The following is a 22,241-nucleotide window of genomic DNA, read 5'->3' on the forward strand; positions in this document are numbered from 1 at the left end:
ACTTTATTGAGGAGTGAAATTTAATTAAAAATGCCTTACATTTTTTAACAAAAGGAGTATATGCTTTAACACTTAATTTCAGAATAATTCCTTATATGTATATTTTTTAATAAAATTCTCTTCTACTTTTGAATGGAGAGAATATATGTTTAGAATGGAAAATTTTAATTTTAATCATTCAAATGATTTAATTAAATAACTGACAATTTTTCCATCAAAATTTCCCCCCTCATAAATGTACACAAACCATTCTCACCCAGTTTCTAGCCCATCAGTCATCACCAACAACTTGCAAGAAGGACAAAACAAAAGGGCACAGTTTTAATTTTCATTCATTCTTTCTTTTTTTTAAGTTTTTACCATTTCTTGCTATGCTTACACTAAATCTCAGTTGAGTGAAGAACAAAAATTAATAAGATGCGATGGGGCAAAAATGCGACACCATCTTCACTGGACAACTTGAAAGTTTCCTGATAAACAAACATCAATGCTACAAATTCCTACACTCCTTTTCTCTAATAAAACTGTAGTGTATTTGAGTCACCTGGATTAATGCCTCCTTTGAAGAGAATTTGTGAAATGATTAAATCATAGAATGGTACATCGTCGAAGCCAAAAGGATGATAATAATCTGCTTGACCAAAAGCGAGAGAACCACCCCATTTGAGGGGCAGCAGGTGCAGCCTCATCATGTGAATCCCCTGATGAGCTCCTTCCATCAGAACCTCCATATCCTTCATCCTCCTCCTTGCTGGTTTCACTTGTCTTCTGATCTTTATCCTCTTCAGCCGTGATGACTTCTGCTATTTCTCCAGGTTTCTTGTCGAAAAGGCCTTTAAATTGCTTTCGAGCCTTCTTCTCAGCTTCCTGCACATGATGAATTGGTTTAAGAATGTGATTGGGGTACCTAAGTAAGAAGGAAAACCCTATACTAAAAGATAGTTGAGGTGGGAAGACTAACTTACTTAAATACCCATTGAACATCCCATATTATTCAACGTATAATTAAGTGCCATGGAATGCAGCTGTTGGAACGTCAGCCTTCTATGAAAGGCCAATTGATAGAAACTTGGTAGTATGAAACACTAAGTTCCATGTTAAATAGTATACGATGCTCCAAGGAATATTTAAGTTGGTTGATTCTCCCACATCCACTAGTTTTTGGAATAGAATTTCCCATCCCACTTAGGTACCCATCAAAATAATGCCTCAATCTGTGTCTAATCATTCATAGGTATATAAGAAAACTACTGCTCCCCAACATACCTGCTCCTTCTGCTTCAGTTTAAGAAGAGCTGCTGTTGCATCGGGTTCAGCTGACTTGTCAACTTTTATCATCTAAAATGTAGCAAGTGATTGTAGTAACAAACGTGATTACAGTTATCCATTGGATGATAATAATTAAGGACAATAAAATACGATGATTTTACCATGTTGAAGTCAGTCTTTGCTTCTTCAAAATCGCCGGCTGCCATGTAGGCCATTCCACGACGGTACAGACCCTTGACATGTGCAGGGTTTGCCTCCAAAACCTATGTCATTCAATGGAGAACACACGAAATGAGATAAAGTCATAATATACAACGTGAAAATAATTGCCAAGTCGTCATTGCAGAAGAGAGAGAGAGAGAGAGAGAGTATTGGAGCATGTAATGCACGTACACATATATTGTCATTACAACCAAAAATAAAAATGAAAAAGAAAATGAGAATACGCCAAGTCATACTGACTCTAAATAGAAGTTAGAAAATAAAATAAATTAAAAAAAAAAGGCCCGAGAATGTTTCAGATATCTTAAATACAGAGTTCAGTAAGACTTTCAGATCATGAAGGACAAGTTTCCATATAAATAATAAATAAATGAAGAATAAAACGTGTCCTTTAAACATGCACAGATGCAAAACAACCATCTAGAAGGACGGTGATGAGGTGCACCTAGAACATGGAAAATGGATTTGGGTAATAAAGAGATTTTTATATTCAAAATGACTGCAGCTACCCAACATAGAATAACCAGATTTAACGTGAAAAAAAAAGTCTTCCGAGATAAAAATAAAAGATTTATGATTTGTTTTGTCAATTAAACAACTTCGAAGTCAAGAAAGAATAACCAATTATTGCTATGCTGTTTATTCCAATGAAAAAAAAATGATATCTACATGAAAGCTGTGCACTAGAGACAGATTTTGGAGAAGTGAAAAAAAATTATTTTCATTCATTACATTCATATGTACAAGGTATGGGAACTTTTATAGAAAAAAAATTATTTACGATAAATGCTCACAACAAAATGTAAATATTCCCTATACTTATGGCTCATAAAAGTAAAGGATTTCCCACAAAAGCTAATGCCATCAAGCATACCTTATTGCAAAACTCAATGGACTTCCTAAATTCTCCCAATTTCAGAAAGCATGCAGCCACATTCAGATGTAACAAATTCTTCAGTCATGAGACAGAGAGAGAAGGGGGGTTAGTACCACAGTAAAATCATCCTATCTAACCTGAGATAGGAAGAGTTTTTTGTAAATAATATACTGGGGAAGAGGTATATGAACATGAAATAGATTACCCGTGTATCTGAAAATACTTTTCCTTCCTCATCATCTTGTGGGTTGACATGATTAAATTCTCGAAGTAACTGGCATCAACCAACACACAATGTTAACAAGTTGGATGTTACAGGGATATTTTAGATCTGATAATAAAAATCCTGGTTGCTTACAAATCCAAACATGAAGTGTAAAGAAAATTAGGCTATTATCTTTTTTTCCTTACTAAAATTCAGAGGTAATAATGTCCACAGGAAAAGGTTCACAAGTCACTAGAATAGTCAAAACTAGATTGTCAAAATTAAAGAGACTCTCCTGCTTTGAGATGATAGGACAGAATTTGGGGAGCAAACACTCTTCTAGCTTTGATATGTGGTCTGGCCTTAACATTCCACAAGTGGAATTAATTGCCAACAGAGGCAACAGAGGCACCATATCTAACATTTATGAGAAGGCTACTGACTTCTTCCTTCCTAATGGAGCTTGGAACAGAACCAGATTGGAATATGATGGAGACTTGACAGTATGGATATCAAGTCTCACATTGAGTCATATGAGATGCTCAATGGGATATATAAGTGGATTGGTTCTCCCACTTCAACAGCTAGCTTTTGGGGTAAGGTTCCTCATCTCACTTAGGTACTCATCAATTGGTATTAGAGCCTTGTTGTCAGCAGTTCCGGAAAGGGTTACCCACAGAGGGTTCTGACCTGAAGGAGACTGTGTTAAGTGTTGTGGAGTGCAGCCGTCGGGATGTCGACTTTCCATAGGGGGCCAATTGATGGAGACTTGGTAGTATGAGATATCAAGTCCCACATTGAGTAGTATGGGATGCTCAATGGGGTATATAAGCAAATTGGTTCTCCTACTTCAACAGCTAGCTTTAGGGGTAGGTTTCCTCATTCCACTTAGATACCCCTCAGAATATTGGTTTCCACAGCATATTGTTGAGTCCATTTTTTTGCATTCACTAAAGAAATGAGAGGAGTAATACAGTCAAATATATTTGGAAACCATCTCCGGATGAAAATTTTACTGTTAAATCTGCCTATTTTTTTCTTATCTGCAGGTAACTCTCAGAGCAGCGCAGATGTGTGGAAACATATTTGGACATCCCCAATCCCAAAGAAGATGCAAAACTTTTTTGTGGCTGACAGCTCACAACAGGCCTCATACGACAGACCTAAGATAGAAGATGGGTCTGTCTGATAATGGAACGTGTCCCCTAGCCTGCCAGAAGACAAAGATGCTATGAATTTGTTGAGAGATTGCCCTCATGACAAGGCAAGATGAATGGAGGTTGTCAAGCCTGAACTCTGGAACATCTTTGCTCAGTTATAGGGACCTTTCACAAAAGCAGCACAATGGCAAGTACTTTTTGCATACACTTGCCAGGACATTTGGGTCCAAAGATGCAAAAAAGTTTTTGGGTCTAATAATAGTGACTTAGAAGAAAGCAAAATCACGAGTTTTTTTAGATCATGATTCTTCAATTCTGGTGTCTCAGTCTCTCAGATCAGACATAGGTAGTCATTTGACAGGGAATAATTATTTACCCAAGTCTTGCAACATTCTGGAGGTTGACGGCACTATTAATTCAATGGGAGAAAGCTCATGCAGAGGAGAATCATCAGAAATGAAAAAAGAGATTGGGTTACAGGTTTCTGACGTAAGAGGAACACCCACCTATCATCGTTGAAATTAATGATATCATAACCGGTTTACAAATCCAACAGAGAAAAGGGATAAGGAAGATACTATCAATTACATCGCTAGTATCAAGGATCACCCATTCAAAGATATATTAGAAGAAGCAAAGATGATGCTCGCAAGAGATTGGTCAATTCTGTTTAGGTTCACTTATAGGGCATTCAATCACACTGCTGATACACTTGCTAAACATGCTTTGCCAATTGATTGTTTTTGTTGTATCTTTGAGTAACCCCATCTATCTCAGAAGAAATGGCAGTTGATGAGAGATCCATAATAGCATAGTACTTTTCTGTTGTAATTTCTTGTTCATTTAACACCATCAGTTTTCATACCAAAAAACCCTAATTGGTAAAACTGTAAAACTTGACAACCCAGGGATGGGAGCAGTGATGATCAAACCCCTAGGCATCAAATGCCCTGGTTATAGTTATTAATAAACCAGGGTAGGTGCCGTGGGCTTTATCAGGCCACCTGCTAACCTAAATAGATTCATTCACCACAATATTTATATTTCTCTTTTTAGATATAACAGAATATAGCAGCACCACTAGCTGCTCTATTTAAAAAAAAAAAAAAATTGACAGGCACCAACCCAGGAAATTTCTTCGGGGAAGTCATCAACAAAAATTGTAATGCTGAAATTATACTTCACATCTTAGCTCAAGAAGGAAAGATAAATACCTTTTCATACTTTGCCTTGGCCAGTTCATATTTTCCTTCTTTGAACAGCCTGTTACCCTGGAAGAGAATAACATCAAGAGAGTGATGTAAAAGGATGTGGCAACATTCCATTACAGCAAACAACCCGTTTGGTGAAAAAAATGCTTAAAGTTCCTTCAAAAGGAGGAACTCATAATTCAAGCCCCCTCTATCCAAAATAAAATCCCTGTGATTACTCAAAGTTCACAAGAAACATAGTCACAAGCATGTCCATTAACCATTTCGTGTACCATTTTTGACATTGTTAATAGTAGGTTGATGACCAGATGCAGAATTTTTTTACAGGTTATTTTGCATACCGTGTTCCTGATCTTCTCAGCATCATCCATTATACTTTTGAAGTCAAATCCAGTCCAGTCCTGCAAAATAGCATGAACATCATTAAAAAAAAAAAAAATAGGGGAAATTCATTAAATTTTCTGTAAGCTGATTATGAGTTTTAGATGACCATATTTGAATGTGAATTCATGGTATATAATGTTCTTTTTCAGAAAATCCAAATTAGTATAGTTCAATCTTCGACCACAATGAACATAATAGGAAAGTAGTATTCAATCTAACATAATGATGGAGATCAAGATAGTGGCTAGATAATTCAAGAGAAGAAGTCCAAGCATTTCCAAGATCCATTACAGGGCATTGGGGACCCAATGACTATAGCAAGGTCTAAACATGCGGAGGTTTTGCAAGGGTTAAATTGGCAAATCCAAGAGGAGGCTATCCAAGAAAGACCATTAATTATCTAAATATCCAAATGAAGAGAGTGAGCTCGGTGGCATGGAGGGAGTCCAAGATCATGAAGGAACAGGGCTTGAGAAGCAAAAGCCACGAACACAGCATGAAGAACATCAAAATGGCAAGCTAGAAGTGTTAACGGGCTCAAGGGCATGATTAATTATGAAATTAGATCCCATTTATTTCTTTTAATTTGTTTTAAGTTGTAATGGGCTGACTTTAATTAATTTGAAGCAAAGCCCAATTAGTTCCATTAATTTTAATTAGGCGTGTGATAAAACCCTCTATACTAATAAGCTTGAAACAAGCAAAAGACCCAGCAAATACAGTAAAAATGACTGCAAATACTATTACTGAATAATAAAGAAGAAAGATTACAAAGAAGATAAGAATTCAAGTTAACCCCAACTCCCTCATACACCCAGAATAATAAAGTTAGAGTACAAGCATCAGTACGAAATACACTCCACAGAACAATAATCTAGAATATAAGCCACTTACTAACACGCACTAAAACATAAAGAGAAAATGATGAAGCAAGAAGATCTTCCTCCACCCCAATACACTAGACTTTTGAGAGGCTAGTACTCTCCCAAACTCATTTCACTTTCCAAAATGATTCTACACCCTCTCTTGGCTGAATTGGAGAACTTAAAACCCGAAAAGTTACCAAGTCACTGCCCCTACCCTTAGCGGCCCCTACTCCCTTCTCCTATGTCACTTTTTTTCCCTTTTGACTAGGACCCATGGTGTAATCTTTTGACCCAATAGTTTTTGTTTTGTCCTCTTCTATCACGTTCTTTGAAATCTGCTCCTATAGGTCTTAGCAACTTAGCAGCTCTATCAGCGTGCTTTGATATCTTAAAGCCCAAGTCTTTAATTAGTCTTATGTTATTATTATTTTTTGGTTACTTCTTATGTTATTTTAAGAGGCATGATTTTCATTAATTGGTGCTATTAGGCACCACCTAGTGGACTTTGGGCCTGAGCGTTTAAAGCTAGGATTTCAAATATTCCTACTTAGTTTAGAATTCTACAAAGGTTAGGTTTTTGATATGTCTAAAAAGACTCATTCATGTATACCACAGTTCAGAGCATATTGAACATGAATTTGATTTCTTTCACAAGTGTATTTACTTGTGTCCCTTGTTTTTTGATTGAATACAAGATTAGACTTATCAAAGGGAATGATCATCCTTCATTCCTTTGTGGGTTCTTTATAAGTCAAGGTTCTTGATTTGTATTCTTGAAGTTCTGACCTTTTTTCTTGTCATCTTGCTTGTTTTCTGACTTGTTTGGGGACGTGATTCAACTGATTCAAAGACTCATAGAGCAATTCATCTAGTGGGCACATGTCACATAAAATTCACCTTGTTTGATAATATATTTGGCATGTGAACTGAACCAAACAAGTACAACACAAAAATAATTTGCAAATAACAAAATATGTTTATTTGATGGAAAAAATGTTTGCCAGTAACGTATGGGCATAACCGTTGTTGAATGATAGTGATTTTTACCTCACATCTAAAACATGATGTAACTATAAATACCACATGAAAATATGAACTAACAGTGGTAAGTAATTTTAACTGAATTAACTAAAGGCAGTCTTGACAAAGATTTATGTGAAAGAATTGGAAGAATACCTTTGGCATTTCAAAACCAAGAAGCTCAATTTCCCATTGAATATCAGCACCTTCAGGAACATTTGCTGGCCTGATCATAAAGGAAAGTCATTTATGTACATTACACAGTACAGAAAGAGACAATGATAGCAAATCGTTTGATAGAAAATATTCAATTAATGGTTTGCTGAAGCAAAATGCTTTAAAAAGTCTCACTTGTGTACATTAAGAGGTAGTTGAATTATTTTCACTGACCTCGGAAACTTATCATAAGCAAAGTCTGGGGGGGAAGTGACGAGAGCTACCTCTCCAGGCAGCATCAGACGTACACACATTTCAAATCCCTCTGGCACCTAACAAAAATATATAACGTTTCAGAGCAATGACATGTATGGAGCATTCATCTCTTTGCAAATGTGAGTTGTCCATTAATAGGATAGATAATTCTATTTTTTTTTTAATAAAAGGAAAACACCCAATACTAATCTCAGTTTATTTGTGCTTTTGAAAACTCACAAGCCCTTCTCCAGAACAGAATTCCAGTGGTTGACCATCATTATCAACTCTTGAGTCATAGAATACCCTCTTTTCTTCATGAAGAACCATACCCTTGTAATGAACACGAAGTAGGCTGTCATGAAGAGGGCAATCCATTGGAAAATCACCTATTTGTTTCAAAGAAAAAGAGAAACATCTATAAAAAGAGCATTGTAGGAGCAGAAGCACTAGCCATTTAGAATGCATGAATGCAGGCATAAAGAATCTTTATCTCTCCCCCACCTCACAATCTTCCCAGAACAAGAAGAGCAGTAAATGGTAACTCCTAAACTCTATAATTAAAAGATATTAAAAATTAGCGTAACTTGAGCATCCATGATGTTTTCCTGTAAATAATTTGTTCACCCTCTTAATTATGAAGTTCCAATAGCTCAAGTTATTGTATAAAATGGGTTAACAAATAACTCAAAATGCACAAATTACCCACCTTTCCCATCACGAATCCGACGTTTTATTAGGCGCCCATCTCCAAGCATGTCTCTAACCTGTTAATATATACCAGCAATAACTGTCACCTCCAGAAAAAGCTTCATACTACCACCCTACACACTACATATAAAATGCTTGTTGACACAAATTAATATAGTTTTTGTTTTTTGTTTTTTTTGTTTTTTGCCAGCACACAAATTAATATAGTTAACTACAGTTTTTTCATGGTTAACTTTTGCAGAAAATTCACAAATAATGGAAGTATATAAACAATTCTTCACAGATGAGTAAAAACAAGAAGGAAAAAGAAAATCTAAAAAAAACCGTAATTATTGACTGCCTGTAATGGAAATAATGAAAGCAATAGTTTAAAATTCCCAAATAATTCATAAAACTTTTAAAATCACAGTATCACACCCTAAATTTATGAAAATAGAAAAGATCCTTATTATACCAATCAGGACAACTTGAAAAGAGAGTTTATTATGACTGAGGAAAAAAGACCATAATACCAGCCATTTATCCATCTACCAAGGGACTTGATTCCGTGCCTTAAGATAAAACCTTTCAGTGTCTATGTTATGACATTAAGTTGACATGTTCAAAGAATGACAAGAGAGCCACAAGAAACTAGTTATGGGGACTAAACAATGAAAGCAAGAAAATCAAATCAATGAAAAACATAAATTTCCATAACATTAGTAAAGTACCTCTGTTTGACATAATGAGTGTAAAATGCTGAGGTCAATTTATTTGCCATCATATTAGTTCTTGCTACATTTACATGCCAGTACAACAAAAAGTTTAAGCAATAAATCATGATTTGCTCAGAGAAAGATCTTGCTCACTTGAATAAAGTGGACAAGCTCCACTTCAAACTGGACTTCTTCATAATCATCATTCAGGGGCATCAGAGGAGACTGAGTTAGATATTGACTACGAACAAAAATTACAGCCTTCTCTTCCCGTGTCATCGTTCCTATCCCCATTTCAAGACCTTTAGGTACCTGGTATTCACATCAGCAGGTCCAGAAATAGGATAATACTGTTGTTTTTTTTATAAGTCAATGGCTAAATGTAAGGCTTTAAAAAGTAGGATTTGAATATAACATATATGCTTTTGTCACGTTTTTATTATTTTATGAAATTTAAGTTTGATATTTTATAAAAGTTAATGCCTCAATGAATCCATATCCATGCCTTATGGTAAGAATTTACCTTTTGAAGTTAGTTCAACAATACCTACTAGTACATTCTTTTCTGGTCTCTTAACAATCTTGTCAGGTGAGAAAGGAGAAGGTGGGGAAGGAAGGAAAGATATTGGTAAAACAAGCTGACCACAGAACTAAAATATTTGGCTTACTAAATACCTACATATTATTACCGCAAGCCAAGACAGTCTGACACAATACTTATTAAAGAACAAAACAAGGGAAGAACCAAATTAACCTCTGATTTTCCAAATGTAAAGAAATAAGGCTCTCCCCCTGTGTGAGACACAATCAACTTCCCTGCAACTGTCTTTGCTGATATCCTGATAACAAACAAACATCTATAATCAGAAGATTCAGAAGGTCTGGCAACCTATCATACAGTCTGACATGAAATTATGAAATAGGGGAAAATGAGTTGTTTTACCAAGCTTTCACTTCATAAGGTTCTCGAGGAGATTCCCAACCCTGCCCTTCACATATTACCTGCACTCATAAAACAGAGATAACTGCGAGTTTGTGACACTTATTATGTAATTGAGAACATAGACTAAAATAATCACATCTCTACCTTGAGAAGGTAGTATGTAATTCAATACCGCCTTCACACAGTTAATGCTACAAAACATAGGCATAATGTTCTTACTAGATGCTATATATAGAGGTATGCGCTTACTCATGTGTGGTTATTTTCTTTTCTGTTAGTTGCTTAGTGCTAGCCCCTTTGTTTACTTATGACAACGGGGGATTCTTGTTGGCTGACACAATGGGAAAGGAGACTCATACAGAGAAAGTTTCCAAATCTAAGTACATGTGACTCATACAGAATCCCCAAATTTTGGCTAAATTTCCAATTAAATTCAATTTGCTAATTCCAAATTTCACAAATTTTTCCCAGTAAAATAACTCCACATTCTAGAATTATTCTCAAGTCTAAGACAATCAAGTCTACAAGCGTTCTTTTATCTATGACTTACAGTATACCACAAAATCATGTGAAAGGGGACCATTTATTAACATTTTTTCAAATATTATAACAGCAAAGAATGCACAATGCACTCAAGCCTTCTCATAGTTATTTAAACTGATCATACTAGAGCTAGTAAAATTTGCACAAATTCCAAATAGATATTTGGTGAAGAATTCAAGAAATAAGAGCAGTAATACATGTTCCCCATTTTGAAGGTTTGCTGCCTTCAACAAGAGTCAAAAGCTACCACAAACTATGTAAGTCAGTGGCAGATATGGCCTTTCCAAACTCCTGCTTTATGCTGTTTATTACTATAATGACAAATCCACAAAATGTGGGGAGGAGAGGGAAAGAAAGTCCAGGAAATAGATAATTTATTATTGACAACAATAAGTGTTATCCTGCTAGGTGGAATTGGCTATAGAGATTACACAATGCCATTGTACTCTATCAACAATCAAACCTTTAGGCACATTATTAACCAAAAGGTCTTGTTCAACAACTTCAATGAATGTTCTCTTTGGTCTTTCTCTGCTCCTCTTCATAGGCTCAAGATTATTTATTCCAACTTCTTCGCCAGCGCCTCCCATAACCTTCTTTGTATATGTTCAAATTATCTTATACAATTTTCAACCAAATTCTCCTCAAAAGATGCCACACCCACACTTTCTCGTATATACTCATTACAAATTTTATCTTTTCTTACATGCCTACACATCCATCTCAACATCTTCATCTCCACTCTAATTTTATGCTCTTGTTATCCCTTTAAACCCCAACATTCATTACTATATAACATAACTGGTTTTATAATAGTTCGATAAAACTTCCCTTTAAGTTTATTAGGTACTTTCTTATTGTAAATAATTCTTGTAGCCTTTTTTCATTTGAACCACCTAGCTTGTATCTTATGTACAATATTCCTATCAATTTCACCATCATTTTGAATAATTGTTCCTAAATATCAAAACCTTTTCACTCGTGGTATGATCTAATCCCCTAGTCTAACCATTAAATCACTACTAGATAATTTATTATGAATATAATTTTTTCCCTTTTCTCTTTGGAATCAGATGCATGCATTCTCCATTTAGGCTATCCAAGATCATATGCAGAAGTACAACATTAGTATATATTTAATACAAAAACACATTCTAACCACTTTTACCTTTTTTATAACTCCCAAGTCATCAGTAACAACCTAAAAAAGACAAAAGAAAAAAAAGAGTTAGATCATGGAGGCCAGCAACAACAAATGGTTAACCTAAAAACATATTCCAATAAAAAAATTATAAAAAAAAAACAAGAAGAAGAAGAAGAAGAAAACAAGTCTTGCTTATCAGGAAACATATAAAGAATATGAACAGTAATCTTAACATTATATAAAAGCGCAGATACTTCAAAAGCAGAGTTGTGTTACATCCAATAGCATTCATAAAATACAACTCAATACTTAAAATTGCATTTAAAACCTGCAGATTTTGTCGCAATGCAGTGTTTACATCATATTTCATTTCCATGTCGATTTTACTGCTTCTTAGGAACAAGCACTTATCAAACGTAGTTGTTGTGTTAACATAGACTAGGGAAAAAAAAAATACTGGATACTATTCATTGGTCATAACTGCAATTATTATTAATAATTCAAAATCCACCAATGAGCAAGAGCGCAGTGGAATCAACATGACATAATTAGGAAAGATGACAGGGGAAAAAGAAAAAGAACTCAAAGTTCAGATTCTTACCTTGGCTTTGAAAAAATCAATCAGCTCAATTTCAAAATGAAGTTCATCTTCCTTTGGAAACCCATCAGGAGCAGAAATAGGACAATCATCCTCACAATAATGTAACTGAGGCTTCATCTTAAACTGCAAGAAATAATAGTCTATAAAACTATAGGAAGATAACATGCTAAAACTGAATAATTCATTTTCATCGGAAGGCACAGACAGAAAAGAATATTTTCCTAATACATAAAAAAGGAGGAGGCAGGACATCAGCTTAAAATTGTTCCTGCATCCAACCAAATGTCCATCGAATACATTGTCAAAAAGAATGTATAAACTGTCTGCTATTAAACTTCCATACTTCCCTCATATTCATAAATGTATAGCAGAGACAAAAATAGCCAAAAACAAGATTGGACCAAAGAACTTAATGAACTTAAGAAAATTAACCAGTATATTTAATTCAAGAGAAAATAATCAGGTAAAGGCTACATCTCTTCTTAGTGATATTATTTTTAGTAATAAACATTACAAAAATTATAATAAGAAATGCACCTTTCTGTTGCAAAAACTAGTGAACAACTTAAATTGTCTTTGCATTTAAGTTTGCACAAAGTAGTGGTCTCCAGTATAAAGAATGATAATATGAAAACCAATGAAAATGTCCCATTTTGTTGGGATCAAGCATGAGACACAATGGCTTCAGCTTTAAGTTACCAGTACATTAGTATAGATTCACAAAGACAAGGAAGTTTAGTGACCAGCATGTTACCATTGCCACTTCACCCTTCAACATTGTTGGAATGCCTTCTAACAAGCCCAACAGCATCTTGCTTTTGCCCAATACATGTCTTGTTGGGATGCCCTTCCCTATTGCAATTAAGCAAGAGATCATCTAATTTCAAAATAATGTCAACAGAAAACAATCTAGCATTGATATTACCTAAAGCTGACTAACTATAAAGTTGAAAATGGACTGTTTCACCCTAAAATCAGTAAGTTAAATCTTAAAATCAACGGAAACCAAGAAAAGTTTTTGCAACCTCTATGAGAGTTGAAACAAGATAGAGATGGAAAATACCAGAGAAAGTCACAGTAACAGTCAATTTTCTAGGGAAAACTTAAGACAGTCAAGATTATTAATTTCATTTAGCTAATTACAAGAAATCCAAATATTCCAAGAAGATTAAAAGTCATCTCACCTCCACATTCTGATCGGGTAGATTGCACAACTACTCCATCTAAAGTTCGAATTGTACAATGATATATGATCTGAGACAAACAACATATCAATCTCTGCCATCCGTATTTCATGATGTACATTGACACAATTACATTATATCTATTGAAGAAGTCCACATCAGCGGCATAAGAAATACAGAAATAACCTGGTCACCATCTGAAGGTGTCGAGTCACCCCCTCCAGGCCTCACTAGAGCTTTCATCAAACTCCCAGGTACAATTTTCTTCTTCCTTTATTTATCCAAACGAAAAAAAAAAATATTAGTATTTCTCCAGCAATTTTAAACAACAGCAAGTAAAACTAACCACAAGAGGGAATAAGAGAAAACTACCTCTTCTCTTCCTCTGAAGGTTTTTTCTCTTTTTGAGTTACATATTCTCGTTCGGTATCATCTTCATTTACAGCCATAGTCAATTAAATTACGCTACTGTTCACTGAATTTGCTGAGAGGTTCTCTGTTCCCAAATCCCAACACGTTACAATTTGGTTAGATTTTGAATCTATAGAAGGCCCATTTTCCAGACCTTCCCCAACAGCTCACTGGTTTCAATATTTTAGTTAAAAAAATGCGGGAAATTTGGTAAAATGAAGACATTTTTCACAAGCTACTAAATAAGAAGTGAGGCAAGGTCGAATGCGCTTGGTTGATTTTACTGAAACTAAAAATTGAATCTCATAGCTTCTAAAAATCGGAATGAAAAATTCAATTTTTTTTGGGTTAGCGAAGAGGATTGCTTTTTCCCTCACCTGAAGCAATATGCAGTGGATTGAAAACAAGATCCTGACTGATGAACCAAGTCGTTGACTCTGAGAAACCGGTGAATCCCGCCAGCGGCAAAATCAAGGTGCCTTACTTTTCCAACCTTTTTACTTAACATCCCAGTGCTTTCGTCTCATTGAAATAATGAAATGTTATGGAAGTGGGAAGAACATGATTTTTATTGGAAAAATTACATTCAAATATCACTGTATAAAATTTATATTTCATAAACATCAAATAATTTTATAATAACTCTGCAGTCTCATGATATTTCTAACATATTAATTTTATAAAAAAAAGGCTAAAATATCTCTTAAGTAGTTAAAAAATAAAAAAGAAAAAAGAAATTTATACAATCGCTGGCAGTCGAACCATTGTCGACAGTGAAGTCATCGAAGCCCTGCTGCTAGTGGTGTCGCCGGTCGTCGAAATTCCAACATCAATGACATTTTATTTGAAAAATAAACTTTTTAAATAGTTCAGGGAGGATTTAGTCTCATGACCCTTGGCCACCAAACCCTTTAATAACATTTGACAAAAAATATATAAGTAATAAACCAAGCATAAAACCACTTTCATAAAATAATATAATTGTGTATTATTAATTTTTTAACAAAACTTATTATTTTACAAATATTATTTGTTAATCTGACATAGATAATTATAAATTAGGGGTTTCAAAACTTCACTCATTTTACTTATTAAACGTTCGAATGTATTGTTGTCAATCACAATTATGTTGTTGTGAAAGGTGAGTACTTGTTAGTAAATGACTAACACGTATAACTAAACCTTTTCTATCAATTTTTTTAATTTGTTAAAATCATAATAAATTCTTGTTAATTTCAAATGAATTGTTATTATTTTACAAATATCACTTGTTAATCTGACATGGACAATTATAAATTAAAATTTTTAAAACTTCACTCATTTTATATATTAAACATCTCAATATATTGTTGTCGATTATGAATAAATTGTTGTCAAAATCAAACAAATACTTGTTACTGAATGACTAACACATATTGATTCTTCCTATCAATTTTTCTAACAAGTATCCAATTGATTTTGACAATAACCTATTTGTGATTAACAATAACACATTAGGACGTTTAACAAGTGTAATATCCCAATTTAAATTTTAATAGTTAATTTGGATTAATAGAAATTTTAAAAAAATATTTAGAGAGCTCATTGAATTTGGCTATGAACTCTTCAACATCCATATTGCCTTGTCTTAAGTTATGGAACTCAGCTTCTTTTGCTGCCCTTACAGTTGGCGGGAAGTAGTGGGTAAAGAACCTCTTCTTAACTTGCTCCCAAGTCAATTCAGATCCATCATTAGTCTTAACACTTTCCCACTATTGTTTTACTGCATCTTTAAGCTTGAAAGTAGCCAATCGGACCCGTTATTCAGTAGTGCAAGTCATCACAGAGAAAATGGACTCTAATTCATCAATCCATTTCTCGCTAGCTCGGTCTACCATAAAACCCTCAAATGATGGCGGGTTCAATCTTGCAAACCTCTTGAATGCATGGTCAATGGTAACCTCTTCCACTTTCTTTTTGCCTTTATTTTTCCTTTTCCTCTGCCTCACAGAGTTACTTTGATCACTTTGTTCAAAATCCTTAAAAGACTCTTCTTCTTGTTGATTGTTGACTTCTAAATTCACTTCCCCTTGTTTCTCCTCAGGGTTACCAGTAGCGTTCACAATGACTTTGCTATTTCCCTCAGCAGCCTTCCCTAATATAACTTGGTCATAAACATCCATCCTCTTCTGGATGTCCATCAATATAGAAGTAAGGAGGGCTACATCGTTGTTATTACCAGTCATAGGAATAGCTCGAACTGGAGCTTGTGTAGAAGGTCCTGCTTGAGTCAAGACTTGAACTTGCTCAGTCGGGTTTAGTAACTCTGGCACCACCTGTCCTTGTTGGACTTGAACCGGTGCTCTTTCATCTTCTACCACCACTTGATCCTCTAGTCTTCGCGGAATTGCCAAATTATTAGCGGCAGTGTTCCTAGTTAGTACCATATTCTCCCCTCCTAAGAATGGAAGTAATACCAAAAATGAAAAACGGTTAGTGCTAGCTCACAGAGGAAAAGAATATGTGTATAATGATAATTGCCAATTCTATATGCAATTGATGTGATTGTGGGAATGGACTGGCTGTCGGCTAATGGAGTGACTTTAGACTGTAACAAGAAGACAGTCTTATTGCCAGTAGATACTACCATTTCTACAGCCCCTGAAATGACTGTGCGTACCATTATGGTAGATATAGAAATGCCTAAGTTCTTGTCTGCTATGGAAGTTAAGAAGTCAGATCAAGAAGGATGCCAAATGTTCATGGTGTTCTGTTCAGTGCAAGGAGACAAAGAACAAAAGATTGATCAGATAAAAGTAGTGAAAGAATTTCCTGAGGTTTTTGCAGAAGATGTGAATGGTTTGCCACTAGAGAGAGAAGTTGAATTCTTAATTGATTTAGCTCCAGGTACCGAACCAATTTCTAAGGCTCCGTATCGAATGGCCCCTGCAGAATTAGAAAAGTTAAAGAAGCAACTAGAAGACTTGTTAGCTAAGGGCTTTATAAGACCGAGTGTATCACCATGGGGATCACCAGTTCTCTTTGTGAAAAAGAAAGATGGGAGTATGCAATTGTGTATCGACTACCGCCAGCTTAACAAGGTGATAATCAAAAACAAATATCCGTTGCCACGGATTGATGATCTCTTAGATCAGTTGGCTGGGGTGGTGGTATTCTCAAAAATTGACTTGAGGTCTGGGTATCATCAGTTGAGGGTAAAGGTAAAGGATGTACCTAAGACAGCTTTCAAAACAAGGTATGGGCACTATGAATTCCTAGTTATGCCATTTGGGCTAACAAATGCACCGGCAATATTCATGGACTATATGAATAGAATCTTCAGGCCGTACCTAGATAAATTTGTTGTTGCCTTTATTGATGACATTCTGATCTACTCGAAGAGTGAAATAGAGCATGAAGAGCATTTGAGATTAGTGCTACAGATTTTGAAAGGGAGACAACTTTATGCCAAGTTGAGTAAATGTGAGTTTTGGCTTAATGAAGTGAAGTTTCTAGGGCATGTTATTTCTGAGGAAGGTATTGCAATTGATCCTCACAAGGTCGATGCAGTGTTGAAATGGGAACGACCGACCTCAGTATCAGAAATCAGAAGTTTCTTGGGGTTGGCCGGCTATTATAGGAGGTTTATTGAAGGGTTTTCTCAAATAGCATCAGCGTTGACTAAATTGACCAGGAAAGACAAACCTTTTTTTGTGGACAAAGAGTGTGAAGAGGCTTTTATCACCTTGAGAAAGAAGTTGACTACCGCACCCGTCTTAACTATCCCTGATCCTAAGCAATCATTTGATGTTTATACAGATGCATCGCTTAAGGGTCTTGGATGTGTTCTCATGCAAGATGGCAAAGTTGTAGCCTATGCATCGAGACAATTGAGGCCTCACGAAATGAACTACCCCACTCACGATCTAAAGCTAGCAGCTGTTGTCTTCGCTCTTAAGATCTGGAGACATTACCTCTATGGTACACGATTTGAAATGTTTAGCGATCATAAAAGTCTTAAATATTTGGTAGACCAGAAGGAGCTGAATATGAGGCAAAGAAGATGGATGGAATTCTTAAAAGACTATGAGTTTGAACTGAAGTACCATCCAGGGAAGGCCAATGTAGTGGCCGATGCCTTGAGTAGAAAGACTGTGCATGTAGCTTATATGATGATTCATGAACAAAAGTTATTGGAAGATTTCTCTAGTTTTCCATAAAATATCCCAGATTATGCTATGTTCAATTTGAACACTACGGTGCTTACAATCAAATTTTGGGATAAGTTGTGAGCAACTCAGTTTAAAGATCCATACTTGTTAGAAGTTCGAAAGAACTTAGACGAGAAGATGACTGGCACAGATTTCACTTTTGATAATAATGGTCTTGTAGTCTACAATGGGAGGGTTTGTGTTCCTGATGTGAAAGTGTTGAAGGACACAATTCTTGCTGAAGCTCAAGAAGCAAATTCACCATCCACCCCGGAGCAACCAAGATGTATCAAGACATGAAGCGGTACTGGTGGTGGCATGGTCTGAAGCGTGATGTGACGGAGTATGTGAGCAAGTGTCTAACTTGTCAGAGGGTGAAAATAGAGCATCAGAGGCCTGGCGGTTTATTGCAGCCGTTAGAAATTCCAACCTGAAAGTGGGAAAGTATTTCCATGGACTTTATTATGGGTTTGCCTTAAACACAGGCAGGGTACGATGCAATATGGGTCATTGTTGATAGATTGACAAAGTCAGCCCATTTTCTACCTATCAAAGAAGGTTATACCATGGATAAATTTGCGGAACTGTATATCCAAGAGATTGTGCGATTACATGGAGTGCCTAAGGATATGGTTTCAAATCGTGATCTAAGGTTCACCTTGAACTTTTGGAAGGCGATGAATAATGCTATGGGTACTCAATTGAAGTTCAGTACAGCATATCATCCACAGACCGATGGTCAAACTGAAAGAACGAATCAAACACTTGAAGATATGTTACGCGCATGTGTACTTGAGTGGACAGGCAGTTGGGACAAACATCTACCATTAGCAGAATTTGCCTACAACAACAGTTATCATTCAAGTATTCATATGGCTCCATATGAGGCGTTATATGATAGAAAGTGTAGATCTCCACTTTGTTGGACCGAGTTGAGTGAAAGAAGCATTATAGGTCCAGATATTGTTGACCAAACCACTCAAAAAATTGAGATAATCCGACAAAAATTGTTGACTGCCCAGAGTCGACAGAAGAGCTATGCAGATAGGCGGCGAAGGCCTTTGACTTTTGAGGTAGGCGACTATGTGTTTTTGAAAGTATCACCAATGACAAGCATTGGGAGGTCAATAGAAGCTAAGAAATTAACTCCTAGATTCATAGGTCCTTTTCAAATCCTACAAAAACTTGGGACTTTGGCCTATCGAATTGCCTTGCCACCTCATTTGTCAGGAGTTCATGATGTATTTCATGTCTCTCAATTAAAGAAATATCAACCCGATCCGTCTCATATAATAGAACCTGAAGAGGTTGAGCTAAGGGAGAACATGACCTATCGAGTGGAACCAAAAGGAATTGTGGATGTAAGGGAAAAGCAATTGAGAAAGGAATGGCCCCTGGTAATGCAACCTGGGAAACTGAGGAGAAGATGAAACATTCCTATCCTCATTTGTTTGAGCAAGGTATGTTCCCTATGATTATTCGAATTTTGGGGACAAAATTCCTATTAGGAGGGAGAATTGTAACATCCCAATTTAAATTTTAATAGTTAATTTGGATTAATAGAAATTTTAAAAAAATATTTAGAGGTAAACAAATTAGTAGGAGATGATTATTAACTTAACTTAAAAATTTAAAAAAATTCTAAAATTAATTTTTTAAAAAACTATTAAATTATTATTATTAAAAAACTTTTAAAAAAAGGAAAAAGGTATAAAATTATTATTAGAAAGAAGGGAAGAGAAGCTTTCAAACGGGGAATGAAGAAAGATACATATAATAATTACCTATAAAAAAATAGAGAGGAAAGAGGAAAATTTAAAAAAAAATTGTGGGACCCACTATTTATTTTAAAACCAACCTGCGTTTTTCATTTCTCTCCTCTCTTCTTCATTCTTTCTTGCGATACACAGAGAGCGAAAACAGAGACGGCGAGCGCGACACCTGCGACATAGCTGATTTAGAAGGTGAAGCTCCATATTAGGATACTTCATATGAGATTTTAAGTATTCTAAGACTAGGTAAGTGTTCTAAAAATTTTTCTTAATCATCCTTTCTCTTTGGTTTCTAATTTTGTGGTGGTAGAAAATTTAAGATCTGGAAGAGGGATGAATTTATGTTGAATAAATATGGTTTTGAGGTTGTTAGTAGTGTAATAAATATTTTAGAGTATTATTTTGTTGATAGAATTAGAATTTGAGACATTTAAGTTTATTTTTAGATCCTTATGGGTAGATTTTTGGTTAGATCTAAAAATATAAATTAATTTGTTGATATTTAGATGATTGTTTGAGATAAGAAATAGATTATTATGGCTATAGAATAATGATTCTAGGCTTGAAATCAAGTTTGTAATTTTTTTAGGTATTTTTATGTGCGAATTTTTGGAATAAAAAGAGAAATTTAATATTAGAAAAATATTTGAATGAAATTATTGTGAAGGAGATTATTGAACCAAGTAGATAGGTTCAAATACATGAAATTAAATTTTAGAATTTAAGAGACTAAGACTAATTTCTTAAAAAAAATAAATAAATAATAAATATAAAATAAAATAAATAATACTTAGGTTTTAGAGTATGAGTGAAACTTGTGTTAATTATTATTGACCATTGAGATATGATCAATTGTAGATTAATTTTCTTTTGATTGACACATTGAGATATGATCAATTGTAGATTAATTTTCTTTTGACAATATTCAAGCTTTGGAAAGCTTTGGAAGTGTTGTAATTTGAGGGGTAACCTTTGACCTCTCAAAGGTTGAGGTAACCGGGGAAAATCTATTTTATATATTTGTATGTTAATTAATTAATTATGTTAGTGAAACAAAAGAATATATATACATATATATAAATTTGAAATAATTGTTTGTAATACATGTGACTTTGTTGAGACTCCATGACTTGTGACCAAGTTAATTATGACTTGGTGTGAGTAATGAAATTGATGGTTGATGATTATATATACACTCTTGGTTATAAGTTGTGGATTGTGCACAGTGATGAATTGTATGAGCATGTTGAGTTTTATATGATGCTAATGTAGTTTTTGTATGATAATATAAAAATTGATGCAAGAGGCATGATTGAAATATGATGATTCTTGATGTTTGTTGAGTAAGAAAGTTGATGAGCATGTGGAATAATTTTGAAAAATATATATGAGTTTTTGAAATGCATTTTATCATGAGCATGATCATATGGCGAGAGTTTGCCTTAGTGAAGGAGTTAGCAGTTATGCAAAATCCATATGATACTTGGCTATTAATCGATAATCCTAGGGGTTATAGCCGCTACTTATCTTGTAAGGTACTGTAGCATTGTTCCTATTAAGGGACTTGACCCTACTGGCCTACCTGGAGTTTTGGGTAGAGCTAGTTTTGGGTATGACACCCCATAGTGTGTGATTTGCGGAAAACTGTGTTCATAAGTGAGTAAGGTAACCCTGGCCCGGTAGCCCCTCATGATATGATTAAGGCTTTGGGTAGTCTCACCACATGGATGAACCCTTTCGGTTATTGGCCCACGGATTTCATGTCAGAGGAAATAAGGGGGGATATAAGGAAGAGATCGATCATGCATATTATTACTATCATGCCATTTGAGTGATTGATGACTATGTTGAGAATATGATTATAATTGTAGAAATGAAAACATGTAGTAATTATGCGAATAATGTATATATGGTTATTTGTGCAAATTTTGTACTTGACTTTATTCCTGAAATTATTCACATGAGTTAAATGTTAATGTGATTAACATGTTATTAATGTGATTGTTTAAATGGTCACTTTAACTAATTTATTAGCCACTTGCATTCATGATTAATTACCATACATTTGTACAACTTAGATGTACCTTGGTTACTGAGTGGTTGTACTCACCCCTCTCTTTTAACATATTACAGGAGCTAGCTCATCTGAGAAGAACAGAGGAAAGGAGCATTAGGCTAAGTGATAATAATCACTTCTGTAGGCCTCTCTCCTTTTATGTTGATATGTGTATTTAGTTTATGATATTGCCAATTAGGATAATATATTCTTGATCCACTTGCACTATGGATTTTGTGTCAGATAGAAAGACATTTTGGGCCCTTGAGAATGTATTTTGATGTTTGTGTTATATTAATGGGCCAAAATATTTGTGCAAGTAAAAAAAATTAGTTATTATCATGCTTCCGCATATGTTTAATTGAA

The 22,241-nt window shown here is 34.9% G+C and overlaps 1 protein-coding gene across 1 annotated transcript; it reads right to left on the reverse strand.

The window, feature by feature from the left end:
* Positions 1-312: 312 nt before the first annotated feature.
* On the reverse strand, positions 313-14,427 carry LOC129292911 (peptidyl-prolyl cis-trans isomerase PASTICCINO1). The gene is made up of 21 exons (XM_054930612.1): positions 14,235-14,427; positions 13,819-13,942; positions 13,633-13,717; positions 13,447-13,516; positions 13,017-13,114; positions 12,263-12,385; positions 11,686-11,718; positions 9,975-10,033; positions 9,786-9,870; positions 9,185-9,343; positions 8,335-8,392; positions 7,866-8,014; positions 7,605-7,702; positions 7,371-7,440; positions 5,286-5,345; positions 4,948-5,004; positions 2,574-2,642; positions 2,366-2,443; positions 1,431-1,532; positions 1,267-1,338; positions 313-867 (listed from the first exon to the last, which is right to left on the reverse strand). Exons 2-21 carry the CDS (start codon positions 13,893-13,895, stop codon positions 589-591), a joined length of 1,881 nt encoding a protein of 626 aa, XP_054786587.1. The 5' UTR covers positions 13,896-13,942; positions 14,235-14,427; the 3' UTR covers positions 313-588.
* Positions 14,428-22,241: the final 7,814 nt, after the last annotated feature.

Source organism: Prosopis cineraria, unplaced genomic scaffold, assembly GCF_029017545.1.
Source record: "Prosopis cineraria cultivar Desert tree isolate PC_DT_omini unplaced genomic scaffold, ASM2901754v1 PC14, whole genome shotgun sequence".
Classification (NCBI taxonomy): domain Eukaryota; kingdom Viridiplantae; phylum Streptophyta; class Magnoliopsida; order Fabales; family Fabaceae; genus Prosopis; species Prosopis cineraria.

Coding starts and splice junctions, on each gene's coding strand:
- LOC129292911 (XM_054930612.1), bottom strand. CDS start 13,895: ATGGCTGTAAATGAAGATGATACCGAACGAGAATATGTAACTCAAAAA. Junction 7,441..7,604: donor GCTTATGATAAGTTTCCGAG/GTCAGTGAAAAT, acceptor CTTTATGATCAG/GCCAGCAAATGTTCCTGAAG. Junction 1,339..1,430: donor CAAAGACTGACTTCAACATG/GTAAAATCATCG, acceptor GCTACATTTTAG/ATGATAAAAGTTGACAAGTC.